Source organism: Saccostrea echinata, unplaced genomic scaffold (genome assembly GCF_033153115.1).
Source record: "Saccostrea echinata isolate AGI-Se365-2 ecotype Australia unplaced genomic scaffold, CSIRO_AGI_Sech_v1 ptg000022l, whole genome shotgun sequence".
NCBI lineage: Eukaryota > Metazoa > Mollusca > Bivalvia > Ostreida > Ostreidae > Saccostrea > Saccostrea echinata.
The window spans coordinates 4548805-4563470 of NW_026889771.1; the positions used below are offsets into that span (position 1 = coordinate 4548805).

Consider the following 14666-nt stretch of genomic DNA (forward strand, 5'->3'; position numbering starts at 1 on the left):
CATTCGCATCTTTTCGAGAAATACTTGAAGTCCATTAAGTCAAGGGACATATCACAAACATGATTTAAATGCCACACTTCATCAAGACTTGTGTAGTCTAGTGGTTAGCGTGCTAGTCTCGAAAGAAAATGATGCTCAGGATTTTTATTGCTAGGGTTCGAACCACACAAATACCTCATTAATTTTTTTAATAAAAGAATACATTTTGCCGAGAAAATTTTCCTCAGAAAAGTTTTGTTTATCATAATTTCATAAATTTCAATAATGAGAACTTTACTCTAAATACTAAATTCACAAACTGAACATGATTTTTATATATCTGAAGCTATAGGCTTTCTGCACGCTATGTTCGCCCATCTCCTTTATAGCATGAGAATTAATATCATCATCTCTTTCAACAAAATCCAGGGGGTATGTTTTTAAGACCATGCGGTTTTTCAAATGTACCAATCATTGAAATTATTGAGTGCTCTGCCTTTCTCTATATCACATATATTGTGTAATTTTCTATTATATAAGCTACATCATCATGTTATTTTCTTTTGTTCCATATGATATTGCTGAATATATTGCATTAATGTCCAGTGACGGATCAGACTATATTGTATGTAAATGTTGTTTCATTCCTGTATGTTTATGTGCTATGATTATGAAACTCTGCCACCAGCAAGTGCTAGTTATAATGCATATATTTATTGTGATATATATTTCTGGTCAAAAAAAGAAATGTTAATGTGCTGTTGAAAATAAAGTTCTGTGAATTGCATTTGCATACTGGTATTATGATTTCATTTAGGATGGACTTTCAGTGCACATAAGGGAGCTTTTCTGATCAGAGCTTGTCTGGTGTCTGTTGTTATTGGAAACATTTTAAATTTTCTTCTTCTTCTTGAGAATCACAGGGCCACCTTCAACAGCTGTTCAAACAAAGTTTCCACAAAGCATTTTTGGATGGAGATTTTTTGAAATGGCGGCGTCACATCTTTTGTCATGGGCATAAGGAAAAGAACAAGAGGCCCAAGGGCCTTAACGGTCACGAGTATAATCAACAATTTAGAGGATCCATAGAGTATAAAATGAACTGAAAGGTGAAGCTTTGTTGCCCAAAAGCAAGAAAAATAGAGTGGTCAGGATCAAAAAAATAATTAGTCTAAGCATTCATTAACAGTTCATAAATTATGTTCTAATCTGTTCCCCATTTAACACTATCACCATACAGTAAACTAACAGACTATCACTGCTTCTGTACTATCTTAATTCCTTGTTGAAATCTCTTTCATTGGCCTCTCTTGATCTTTGATGAACATTTAATAAGACAAGTTATTTTTGTCTCATTTTTATTTATCTATTACTTACAAGTCTACCTGATCATTAAAACTATGAAAGTACTTTTTTGTATTATACAATAAAAATTCTTGCATAATTCTCTTATTCTATTAACCTTTCAAGTACATTATTTACAGTGATTAATTATCAAAAGTAAATGGCAAAGGAGAATAACTCCTCTCAGTAGATTACAAATTAATAGTGCCCTAGCGAGGACCAGAACACTTGACTAAATGGTCCAGATGTTCAAATATCTGGTAAAAATACCCTTCCTTATTAAAACTTTTACTCTTTTTTGCCTCTGATATGCCCAGGTGCAGAGAAGATTTTTAAAGAAATAGTGCATTTTTACTACAGATTCACTATATTATCAATAGAGCCCCCCCCCCCCCCCCTCGAGAAACACCAGAGCCTCTCACCCTGGGACCAGAAGTTTGCACATCATAAGTAATCACTTTGTTTATCTGCTTAACACTGAGGAGCAGACAGGATTATTTAATAGAATTAATGCATTTTCACTATATTATCAAGAGCCCCACCCTTACACCAGCACATCTGACCCAGGGGTCATGCAATTCACTACTCTGGAAGAAGCACTCTTGCTCATCATAACTATACACTAGCTTCTTTGCTTTTTAACCAGAAGCAGAAAAGAATATTTTCAGAGAAATTTTGCTTTTTCACTATATAATCAATAGAGCCCCCCCCCCTTTTTTTTCACCAGAACCCTTGACCCTGGGGCCATGAAATTCACAATTTTGGAAGAGGCATCCTTGCATATCATAACAATGTACTTAGTTTGTTTAAATAATACCCAGGGGCAGAGAAGAAGAGTTTTAAAGAAATAATTCACCTTCACTATAGGATCTATATGACCCCACCCTAGCACCAGAACCCCTGTCCCTGGGGCCATGAATTTCACAATTTTGGAAGAGGCATCCTTGCTTATCATAACAATGTACTTAATTTGTTTCAATAATACCAAGGAGCAGAGAAGAAGATTTTTAAAGCATTAATGCATTTTCACTATATAAAAAATAGTGCCCCACCCTAACACCAGAACCCCTGATCCAGGGGCCATGAAATTCACAATTTTGAAAGAGGCATCCTTGCTTATCATAACTATGCATTCAATTTGTTTCAATAATACCAAGGAGTTGAGAAGAAGATTTTTAAAGAAATAATGCACTTTCACTATATGATCTATATAGCCCCGCCCAAACACCAGAACCCCTGACCCTGGGGCCATGAATTTCACAGTTTTGGTAGAGTCACCCTTGCTTATCATAACTATGTATTCAATTTGTTTCAATAATACCCAGGAGTAGAGAGGAAGATTTTCAAAGAAATAATGCACTTTCACTATATGATCTATATAGCCCCGCCCTAGCACCAGAACCCCTGACCCTGGGGCCATGAATTTCACAATTTTGGTAGAGGGCTCAATGCTTATTACAATCATGTCAACAGTTTGACTGCTTGATTTCCAGGAGTAAAGAAGATTTTTAAAGATTGCATTAATTTTGGTGCTAAGTTACTTTATTTAATACCCAGGAGCAGAGAAGAAGATTTTCAAGGAATTAATGCATTTTCACTATATAATCAATAGAGCCCCGCCCTAACACCAGAACCCCTGACCCTGAGGCCATGAAATTCATAATTTTGGAAGAGGCACTCTTGCTCATCATAACTATGTACATAGGTATTTCATTTGATACCCAGGAGCAGAGAAGAAGATTTTCAAAGAATTAATGCATTTTCACTATATAATCAATAGAGCCTCGCCCTAACACCAGAACCCCTGACCCTGGGGATATGAAATTCATAATTTTGGAAGAGGCACTCTTGTTCATCATAACTATGTACATTGGTATTTCATTTGATACCCAGGAGCAGAGAAGAAGATTTTCAAAGAATTAATGCATTTTCACTATATTATCAATAGAGCCCCGCCCTAACACCACAACCCCTGACCCTGGGGCCATGAAATTCACAATTTTGGAAGAGGCACTCTTGCTCATCATAACTATGTACTAAGTTACTTTATTTAATACCCAGGAGCAGAGAAGAAGATTTTCAAAGAATTAATGCATTTTCACTATATAATCAATAGAGCCCCGCCCTAACACCACAACCCCTGACCCTGGGGCCATGAATTTCACAATTTTGGAAGAGGCACCCTTGCTCATCATAACTATATACTAAGTTAGTTTATTTAATAACCAGGAGCAGAGAAGAAGATTTTCAAAGAATTAATACATTTTCTCTATATAATCAATAGAGCCCTGCCCTAACACCACAACCCCTGACCCTGGGGCCATAAATTTCACAATTTTGGTAGAGGACTCAATGCTTATTATAATGATGCCAACAGTCTGACTGCTTGATGTCCAGGAGTAAAGAAGAAGATTTTTAAAGATTGCATTATTTTTGGTGGTTTTAGCCCCACCCCTCAGGTCCCAGGGGGCAGGGACCATGAAATTCATAATTTTTGTTCCCATTCACCCATATATGCCAAATTTGGTGGAAATTGGTTAAGCGGTTTCAGAGAAGAAGCTAAAAATGTTCAAATGTTAACACACGACGCACACTGCACGACGCACGCCGACGGACGAGAACGGATAGCAATAGGTCACCTGAGTGACTCAGGTGACCTAAAAATAGGGTGGGGTTGTCTAAAACTTATGTTAGGCCATTTTAAAATGTTTGTTTGCCCTTCCCTGACTTGGGATTAAAACAATGGGGTTGGTACATGTAGGTAGGTGGGGAAATTTTCAACATCAGTGCTGAATTTTCAAAGTAAAATAGCTTTTAATGGGATGAGAAAATTTTGAAATGAATAAAAAAAAAAATTGTTCCTTGGAGTTAAAAAAAAGTTTTAAATGTGCCATTTTTAGCCAGTTGATTGGGAGAAGATAAACAAACAATATTTTAAAGATGACCGATGGTCTTGAAGCATACTTAATGTATGTAGATTCAAATTTGTTCAATCATGGCCCCAAGCTAGTGCTAGATTGATTCCCAAAAAGTGGGTCAAAGATTTCAAATTATATATATAGAGAAATCATTCTGATTTAAAATAAGAAATGGTCATCTATTCCCAGGGGATACCGGTGTACCAAGTTTGACATCTGTTAATCAAAATGTTTCTTAAAGATATCAAGCTGTCAATATACTAGTATTAGTATGTCCAGATTGGCCCTTGACCTTCGATCTTGTGACATGTGCTATGCATGACAGCCAGCCGAGTGTGCGCTGGACACCGTATTTTATTGACAGTCTCCACAAAACAATAAATCAATATATAAATACAATACATTGTATATGAAGAAATAAAACCATCAAATCTGCAAAAATTACTGCATATATTATAATTCTTTAACATGAAAACTTTTGAAAAGTTATGATAGAAACCTGTATCCATTGCCAAGTACCGCTGGATGCAAAAATAGCTGCGAGGGACCTCACAACCTACATGTAAACCTAATAAAAAAAATTTACTTATGTCTACAAATTATGAAAACTTTGATGTTGCTCGCTGAAGTCCGCGGCTAGAAGTGACCAACATTTAAAACCAGTTCTCTACTAATATCAAAACAATTTCTATTGGTCACTTTCCGACCAATCCACACTACATGTGTATAAACATCTCGTCATTAAATACATTTTCCCGCTACACTATTGAAAAGTGGGAAAATATCACCCTATTAAGTCCATTGGTTCTTAAGATTTTTTCCCTATATATTTTATGTAAAACTTTGATCCCCTTAATTGTGGCACCACCCTACTCTTGAGGACCATGATTTGAATAATTTACATCTCACCATCTCTGCAAGCTTTACATATTTCAACTATTGTGCCGCAGTTATTCTTAAAAAAAAAATCCTACATATTTCAGTGTAGAACTTTCAATCTCATATTGTGACCACACCCTACCCCCAGGAATATTGATTTGAGCAATTTAGAATTTTTACAACCTCAGAAAGCTTCCATATGTTTCATTTCTTCTGACCCAGAGGTTTATTAGAAAGATTTTCTTATTGATCCAATCCATTTTTGGTTATCTCCCTTGGAATAGGGCCTGGTCCTTCATTTGAACAGCACATGCTTTGTGCCAACTTTGGTGAAAATTGGCCCAGTGGTTGGGAAGTCAAAAATGTGAAAAGTTTAAAGACAGGACAGACTCATAATCAGAAAAGCTCATTGAGCTTTCAGTCCAGGTAAGCTTTTTAAGCTGAAAGCTATTTAATAAGGAGATGGGCGAACATAGCGTGCAGAAAGCCTATAGCTTCAGAAATATAAAAATCATGTTCAGTTTGTGAATTTAATATTTAGAGTAAAGTTCTCATATGATTATTGAAGTTTATGAAATTGCGATAAACAAAACTTTTCTGAAGAAAATTTTCTCGGCAAAATTTATTCTTTTATTAAAAAAATTAATGTGGTATTCGTGGGGTTCGAACCCTAGCAATAAAAATCCTGAGTATCATTTTCTTTCGAGACTAGCACGCTAACCACTACACTACAACAAGTCCTGACGAACAGTGGCATTTAAATCATGTTTGTGATATGACCCTTGACTTAATGGACTTCAAGTATTTCTCGAAAAGATGCGAATGTTATGTCATAAAAGTATGTTTTTAAGGTACAGTGGGTCATTGCTCCATATTTTTGGTAACCAAAAAAAGTATATTTTTACGCAAACTTTGAGGATTAACTTTCAAAAAGGTGGAGCGAAGACCCACTCATATCGAAAAATAGTGTTATAGTTTGAGAAAATGACTCTTTTTGCCCGCTTTAGTGTGTGTCTAATATTTCACAGGCAATTTCAATCTTTGAGGGATTTTTGCAAATTGTAGAGATTTTACATAAAGTATATTTTAATGTTAGACGAAATATCAAGGAAAATTTTGATATAATTGAAATTTAATTTTTCATCTTGATGTTTGTCACACTATAGGTGTATCGCTCGTCATGTTCACCCATCTCCTTTATAGGTGAAAAATTGTGAAGTATCACTTGTATCCTTTTTTATATATCTTTTAAAAATGACCATTTTCTTGCTAGATATGCATTATTAATTTTCTAGGTATTTCAATTTACAGGCTTTATCCAAAATGGCCATATTTCAAGCATTTTTATTTTAGCTCACACTTGATTTATCTATAGGTATGTGTACCTCAAATAAGCTTATATGAGGGCCTCACTCTTTGAGATACGTCCTTTACAAGTTTATATTTTCTTATCTTGGTCCTATCAGACTCATTACACCCTGAATAGCAAAGGTTCGGTAATGATCTTGTATGATTTTCCTTAAAAACGTGCCTGCAAGTGAAAATATTAGAGAACTGGAGTAACCTACATTATTGCATAAAATGTGGGTTGCAGTATCAAGAGACCAAAATTTTTTCCCCGTTATCTACAAGAATCATCCACTTTGCAACTTGGATTTAAAAGCATATAGCTAATACACAAAGCTGTCATAAATGAAATAAATGACAAAAAAAAACAAGAGGCCCAAGGGCCTTAACGGTCACCTGAGTATAATACAACAATTTAGAGGATCCATAGAGTATAAAATGAACTGAAAGGTGAAGCTTTGTTGCCCAAAAGCAAGAAAAATAGGGTGATCAGGATTAACAAAATAATTAGTCTAGTATTCATTAAAAGTTCATAAATTGGGTTCTAATCTGTTCCCCATTTATCACTCTCACCAGACAGTATATTAAGAAACTATCAGTGCTTCTGTACTCTTTTAATTCCTTGTGGAAATCTCTTACATTGGCCTGAGTAAGACTCTTGGTCTTTGATGAACATTTAAGGTACTGGTATTCCATCCCTAATAGCCTCAGATTCAATGAATTTGAATACATAACAGATGTGTACGGGTGGAAAACTCAGAATATTTAGACATAATCTACATTTATTACTATTAACAGTAAAGAATGGAAGTGTCCTAATTTATGACTTGACCTTTGTTGAAGAGTTATCTCCCTCTTTTTTTAAGTAATAAAAATCAATTTTAAAAAAATATACGGTAAAAAAATTGTTTTCACAATTTTGGTAGAGTCACTCTTGCTCATCATAACTATGTATTCAATTTGTTTCAATAATACCCAGGAGTAGAGAAGAAGATTTTCAAAGAAATAATGCATTTTCATTATATAATCAAAAGAGCCCCGTCCTAGCACCAGAACCCCTGACCCAGGGGCCATGAATTTCACAATTTTGGTAGAGTCACTCTTGCTCATCATAACTATGTATTCAATTTGTTTCAATAATACCCAGGAGTAGAGAAGAAGATTTTCAAAGAAATAATGCACTTTCACTATATGATCTATATAGCCCCGCCCTAACACCAGAACCCCTGACCCTGGGGCCATGAATTTCACAATTTTGGTAGAGTCACTCTTGCTTATCATAACTATGTACTCAATTTGTTTCAATAATACCCAGGAGTAGAGAAGAAGATTTTCAAAGAAATAATGCACTTTCACTATATGTTCTATATAGCCCCGCCCTAACACCAGAACACCTGACCCAGGGGCCATGAATTTCACAATTTTGGTAGAGTCACTCTTGCTCATCATAACTATGTATTCAATTTGTTTCAATAATACCCAGGAGTAGAGAAGAAGATTTTCAAAGAAATAATGCACTTTCACTATATGATCTATATAGCCCCGCCCTAGCACCAGAACCCCTGACCCTGGGGCCATGAATTTCATAATTTTGGTAGAGGGCTCAATGCTTATTACAATCATGCCAACAGTTTGACTGCTTGATGTCCAGGAGTAAAGAAGAAGATTTTTAAAGATTGCATTAATTTTGATGGTTTTGGCCCCACCCCTCAGGCCCCAGGGGGCCAGGGGCCACGAATTTCACAATTTTTGTTCTTCTTCACCCATAGATGCTATATGCCAAAATTGGTTGAAATTGGTTCACTGGTTCCAGAGAAGAAGCTGAAAATGTTCAAAAGTTTACGACCGACGAACAACGACGGACGAAAAGAGATAGCAATAGGTCACCTGAGTGACTCAGGTGACCTAAAAATTTTGTAAAAGCATCCTTGTTCATCATAACTATACACTTGTTTCTTTGCTTTATAACCAGGAGTAGAAAAAATATTTTGAAAGAAATTATGAATTTTCACTATATAATCAGTAGAGCCACCCCCCCCCCCTTTCACAAGAACCCCTGACCCTGGGGCCATGAATTTCACAATTTTGGAAGAGGCATTTTTGCTTATCATAACCATGCAATTCCTTTGTTTAAATAATACCCAGGAGCAGAGAAGATTTTCAAAGAATTGATGCATTTTCACTATATAATCAATAGAGCCCCACCCTAACAGCAGAACCCCTGATTCAGGGGCCATGAAATTCACAATTTCTGAAGAGGCACTCTTGCTCATCATAACTATGTTTTTAGTTAATTTCTTTAATACCCATAAGCAGAGAAGAAGATATTTAAAGAAATAATGCATTTTCACTATATAATCAATAACCCCCCCCCCCCCTTCACCAAAACCCCTGACACAGGGGCAATGAAATTCAAAATTTCTGAAGAGGCACTCTTGCTCATCATAACTATGTACTTAGTTAGTTTATTTCATACCCATAAGCAGAGAAGAAGATTTTCAAAGAAATAATGCATTTTCACTATATAATCAATAGAGCCCCCCCCCCCTTCACCAGAACCCCTGACCCAGGGGCCATGAAATTCACAATTTTGGAAGGGGCATTCTTGCTTATCATAACTGTGTACTTAGTTAGTTTATTTTATACCCAGGAGCAGAGAAGAAGATTTTTGAAGAAATAATGCACTTTTACTATATGATCTATATAGCCCCGCCCTAGCACCAGAACCCCTTACCCTGGGGCCATGAATTTCACAATTTTGGTAGAGGGCTCAATGCTTATTACAATCATGCTAACAGTTTGACTGCTTGATGTCCAGGAGTAAAGAAGAAGATTTTTAAAGATTGCATTAATTTTAGTGGTTTTTGCCCCACCCCTCAGGCCCCAGGGGGGCAGGGACCATGAAATTCACAAATTTTGTCCCCCTTCACCCATAGATGTTATATGCCAAATTTGGTTGAAATTGGTTGAGCAGTTTCAGAGAAGAAGCTGAAAATGTTCAAATGTTAACGCACGACGCACGCCGACGGACGAAAACGGATAGCAATAGGTCACCTGAGTGACTCAGGTGACCTAAAAAGAAAAAAGAAAAAAGAATTGACCTTTATAATACATTTATTTGGAGTCATTCATAAAACACTAACAAACATTCACTAAGGTTCACTTGCACACTTATAAATACACTGTACAGTACTTCATCATTTTTTTTAAAAATTAAAAATGGCACACAAATAAAATACAATACATGATAAATGAAGTTTTCAGAACATAAAAATTTACATGAGGTATGAGTTCGTAAAAAATTACTCATTGCACAGAAATTAAAACTAAAACTATTTGCCTAAAGATTCAATAAAAAACATTGAACACAAATTTGAACAATATTACTAAATATCAGTAAAAAATTTGCATGGTACTTAAAAAATACATGATAAGAGTTGTTCCTATAATGAATCATAAAATGAATTGGATTTTGAATTGGATTTTCAGTCTATATCAAGTACGCAATTCAGTTGAGCATTTTAGAAGTCTGCATCAAGAGTAAATGTGTGGCTTGATGAGTCATTTCCTCCCATGACACCCATTTTCTGGTATTCACCGACTCGCTTCTCGAAAAAGTTTGTCTTTCCCTCCAAAGAAATTTGTTCCATGAAATCAAAGGGATTTTCAACATTGTATACCTGAAAAAGAAAAGGAAAGAAATTACATATTTTATCTTTCAACTGTTATAGCAAATAAATAAAAGAGATGTTTGTGAAACACTTATGCCCCCCCCCCCCCCTGGAATTTTTCAAAGTCCAAAACTCTGTCAAAAATTGCTCGATCGTACCCAAAACAAAACTTGTCCTAGATATTTTTATGATAAATCTGTATACCAAATTTCATTTCAGAACCTCTGCGAAGAAAATGAACGGAAACTGTTGGTGGACCAACAGACCAACAGCAGCAAAGTGATATGCCATCCTTTCTTCGAAAGGGGACATAAAAATAATAATAAGTTAATTATCTTTCATTAGGAAAATAAATAATTGTTTGAATAATAACATCTTTGGGAATCTTCATAACAGAACTTGAAAGGCAGAGATTTTTTTACCGGGTGGTAATTTTCAGGTAAGGGAGGGGCTTATTTTGTACAGATGTGAATGCCTTGAGGGCTAGCAGTCTACCTGTGGTCGTTTGTCTCCTAATCCCTATACACAGGAAGTGATTAAATACACAGTAGAGTGCCCAAAAAGTCAAACTTTACCTGTGTTGGGATTTTGAGATGATTTTGAATTAGAAATAAAAAGTTGTAAATAAAGTTTGATCTCAATAATTTTTATTAATTTATAATTGAATGTGTGTAAAAGCACACCCATTAAAAAAATTATTTTTCAAAGTATTTGTTGAATTTTGACAAAAAATTATACCAAATGTTGATATAGATTATCATAAAGAATATCATAATTATTTCAAATACTAAAGGTGTGTGTATATATACAAGTATATCATCAAGATAAAATAAAAATTCCATAGTAACCATGGTAATACAGCTTCTCTATTGTTTATACCATGTGTGGTAAATATCAAAGGATCAAAAGTTAATTTGAAGGTCACCATGAGTGCCAAATAAGGTGTACAGTGTATACACAGGGACTAGCAAGTAAATGTCAATGAAGTACCTTAATGCACTTAATTGACAGGGGTACACAGACCAGGTATTTTTGAAGGCGGTGCTTAAAATCTGTGCCTTGAATACACAAGAAAAAATAAAAAAGCCTAATATTGAAAGAGTACCTTTTCACATTTCAGCTCAAGAAGAAGTCGATCAGCAACAAATTCAATGTACTGTTTCATGAGTTTGCAGTTCATTCCAATGAGGTTACATGGCAGGGCTTCAGTGAGGAATTCTTGTTCAATTTTTACAGCATCACAGATAATGTCATAGATTTTTTGTTGTGAAGGACGGTTTATAAGATGGCTGAACATCAGACAGGCAAAGTCACAATGTAATCCCTGAAAACAAGTTATGCATGAATTCATACAATAATTTTATTCAGAAAGCAGCATCATGTGGAAAATTGCAACATTTATTGAAGTTTTTAACAATTTTTTCCCCATCTTGCGTTTTTTAAAAAGTAATTTTTTTTTTTTTTTTTTTAAAAAACATTTTGAATTACAATATGTGTATTTCTACAAGAATCAAGTGAAAAATTTTAAATTTTTACACACATAAAAAAAGTAGCATACCTCATCCCTACTAATGAGTTCATTACTGAATGTCAGCCCTGGCATGATTCCTCGCTTTTTCAACCAGAAGATGGCAGCGAAACTTCCACTGAAGAAAATTCCTTCTACCGCAGCAAAGGCAACAACTCTCTCCCCATAGTCAGCTTCCTGATCTCCGATCCACTTCAGGGCCCAGTCTGCCTTCTTCTTGACACAGGGCATTGTCTCTATGGCATTAAAAAGATATTCCCTGGAACAAAATAAAGTTTTAATAGTAAAATTTCAAATCTTATCAGCAACATTAAGCATTACTACTGTATTGCACAATCAATTGCTATAATGTAATGCTTTATTTCTTTTTTTTTTTTTTTTTTTTTTTTTTTTTTTTTTTAAATTTATTAAGACTTAATAGTACACTATTAAAATTTTCATGTTTTACCTGCAACAAATTTTTTTAGTGATTTTCTTTTTTGCTACATAAATCAGTGAAATACCTTTCTGTTGGATCTTTGATGTAGGTGTCTATGAGAAGACTGTACATTTCAGAATGGATGTTCTCCATTGCAATCTGGAACCCATAAAAGCACCTAGCCTCAGTGGCTTGCACTTCTTTGCTAAATCTCTCCACCTGAAACATAACCACTTACTTTACAAAACCTATCTTACATTTTCAATGCAGAATTTTTGAGACAAACCATCTTAAATTAATGCTAGAAAATTGATCTATTTTACACACCAGATTTTCATTGACGATTCCATCACTTGCAGCAAAAAAAGCCAAAACATGTGAGATAAAGTGGCGTTCATCGTCCTTCAGAGCTTCCCAGTGGACTAAATCTTTGGAGAGGTCAACTTCCTCTGCTGTCCAGAAGGAGGCTTCAGCTTTCTTGTACATTTGCCAGATGTCATGGTACTGTATAGGAAAGACCACAAATCGTCGGGGGTTGTCTTCAAGCAGTGGTTCCACCTTTCTTGGTTTTCTTGTTATTTTCTTGATTGGCTATGAAGATTTTTTTTTTTTATTATACAAACACTCAAAAGTGTTGGTCATGACAAAGCAAACAAAAAGAGCTACATACAAATAAATTACTGTATGATAAGAAATACCCCTTACCTCAACTGTTTTGACTTCTATGATGTTCTGCAAAACATGAAATTCCATTTAAATACATTTTATAATCAAAATCAATTATTTTTGAATTTTCATAGTCTTCAAATGCTATTTATCTTGTATGAAATTGCTCATTTATTACTTCACTTTAAACCATATTTATTTGAAAATAACTTGTACAGGCATTTACAGCATTTGAAGATCACAAAGGATTCAGAAAAAGTTAGAAACTTATATTAATCCACCTTGTTGATTTTGTTTGCACATAACATGGTTGAAATCATTTAAAATACAAGAATGTTAGTTTGAAATTCTACATGCATGTTGAATCAATTAATAGCAAAGAGGTCTGGCACAATATCTTGATTTAGCCATATAGCTTGAATTAGCTATTTTATTATACATTTTTCTTTAATGTGCAATTTCCTTAACATTTAAAGAAAAAGTACCTGGGTGCAGTGAATGTTTACAATTTTGAACTCAACATGATGCATGAAAAATGCTCATTATATTGCATCTCCTTGATAGACTAATATGCATTCAAAATTTTAAAAGTTGCAGTTATTTCTTGAATGAATTTTTGAAGGTGGTCAGTTATTGTCAACAAGATAATTACTAATCATGTGAAGTAATCATACTTAGTCATGCCTCACTGCACTGTGGTATACAGTTACCTGAACAATGGAAATACATCTTTTGCTTACAGCGTTCAAAATTTTCTAAATACTCCAAATAGTACAAATAAGACTTGTCACTTACTAGTTCATTTTTGTCTATTGCTAACCAAGAAAAAAATATTTGTGAAAACCTGTATTGAAACAGCTTTATCAAGCTATATAGTAGCTAAATCAAGAGACTGTGCTGGACCTGGTTATACAATTTACAGAAATAAATGTTTATGACTGTCCCTACATTTCTCATGTATATGTATATATGAACTTACTTGTTTATTACTGTCTCCTAGTACTTTTCTGTTGCTCAGAGCTGTGTTTTTAAGGTTTTCCGGAATCTTTAACCATAAATTAAAAAAAAAATAAAATTTAAGAAGCTTGACATCTCAAGTCCCTTTAAGTTACAAAATCATTGATTGAAAACCGCTCCCTGTGTAGTAAACCATTTACATCCGCTATTTGGAGGTAATATTTGTCAATGAACATGATGAAAACATTTGACAAATGTTCACAGTTCTTCAAATACAATGAAATGCCTTGTTGACAAATGAGGTTTTCGTCCTAATGATTTGATTTAAATTATAAAAGAAAAAAATAATAAATTTGGCGCTTCGATTCAAATGTTGCGCAAGTTCCCTCCAAATAAGATTTAAACTGGATGTGAATCAATATTAAATAAATAGGGTTTTCAGAGTTAAATAATTTAAATCTATAAATATTTCATAAAAATACCGTTTTAAAACAATTGAGCACATTTTGGATTTAAGACTTCCGACTTTGCTGAAGATTTTTTACCCTTTGTTATAAAGTGTTGTTTACGTAATCAGCAATACAAATCATGCAACGCAAAGAAAAATTACATTGTACCTGTTCGAATTCAGAGTTCTTTGGAGAAAAAAAAGGACTATTTACAATATCTTCCGTGTGCAAAACTGCAGAATGCAACACTACGAAAAAAGAACTTAACTTGAGCATAGCTGTTTTAGCGCCAACATTTCTTACCTCATTTTCGTCGTTAATTTTTGTTTTTCTCAGCTGTGCAGTTATTTCTTGGGTTGCTCTTGGTGAACGACTGGACAACATCTTTGTAAAGTACTTGAAAAAATTGTGAAGTCAGGTATAGTTATTCTTCGCTATGACAATGAGATTCCAGCGCCTCAAAGATCGTGATAGTCGTTTTATAAGTACCGCGCCAATATGTAGTTGACC

General features: G+C 34.5%; 1 protein-coding gene across 1 annotated transcript; it reads right to left on the bottom strand.

Moving 5' to 3' along the window:
• Positions 1 to 9563: 9563 nt before the first annotated feature.
• On the bottom strand, positions 9564 to 14605 carry LOC133190265 (ribonucleoside-diphosphate reductase small chain-like). Its single transcript, XM_061325777.1, has 8 exons — positions 14460 to 14605; positions 13730 to 13795; positions 12790 to 12816; positions 12412 to 12675; positions 12170 to 12303; positions 11697 to 11925; positions 11244 to 11462; positions 9564 to 10147 (listed from the first exon to the last, which is right to left on the bottom strand). Exons 1-8 carry the CDS (start codon positions 14538 to 14540, stop codon positions 9989 to 9991), a joined length of 1179 nt encoding a protein of 392 aa, XP_061181761.1. The 5' UTR covers positions 14541 to 14605; the 3' UTR covers positions 9564 to 9988.
• Positions 14606 to 14666: the final 61 nt, after the last annotated feature.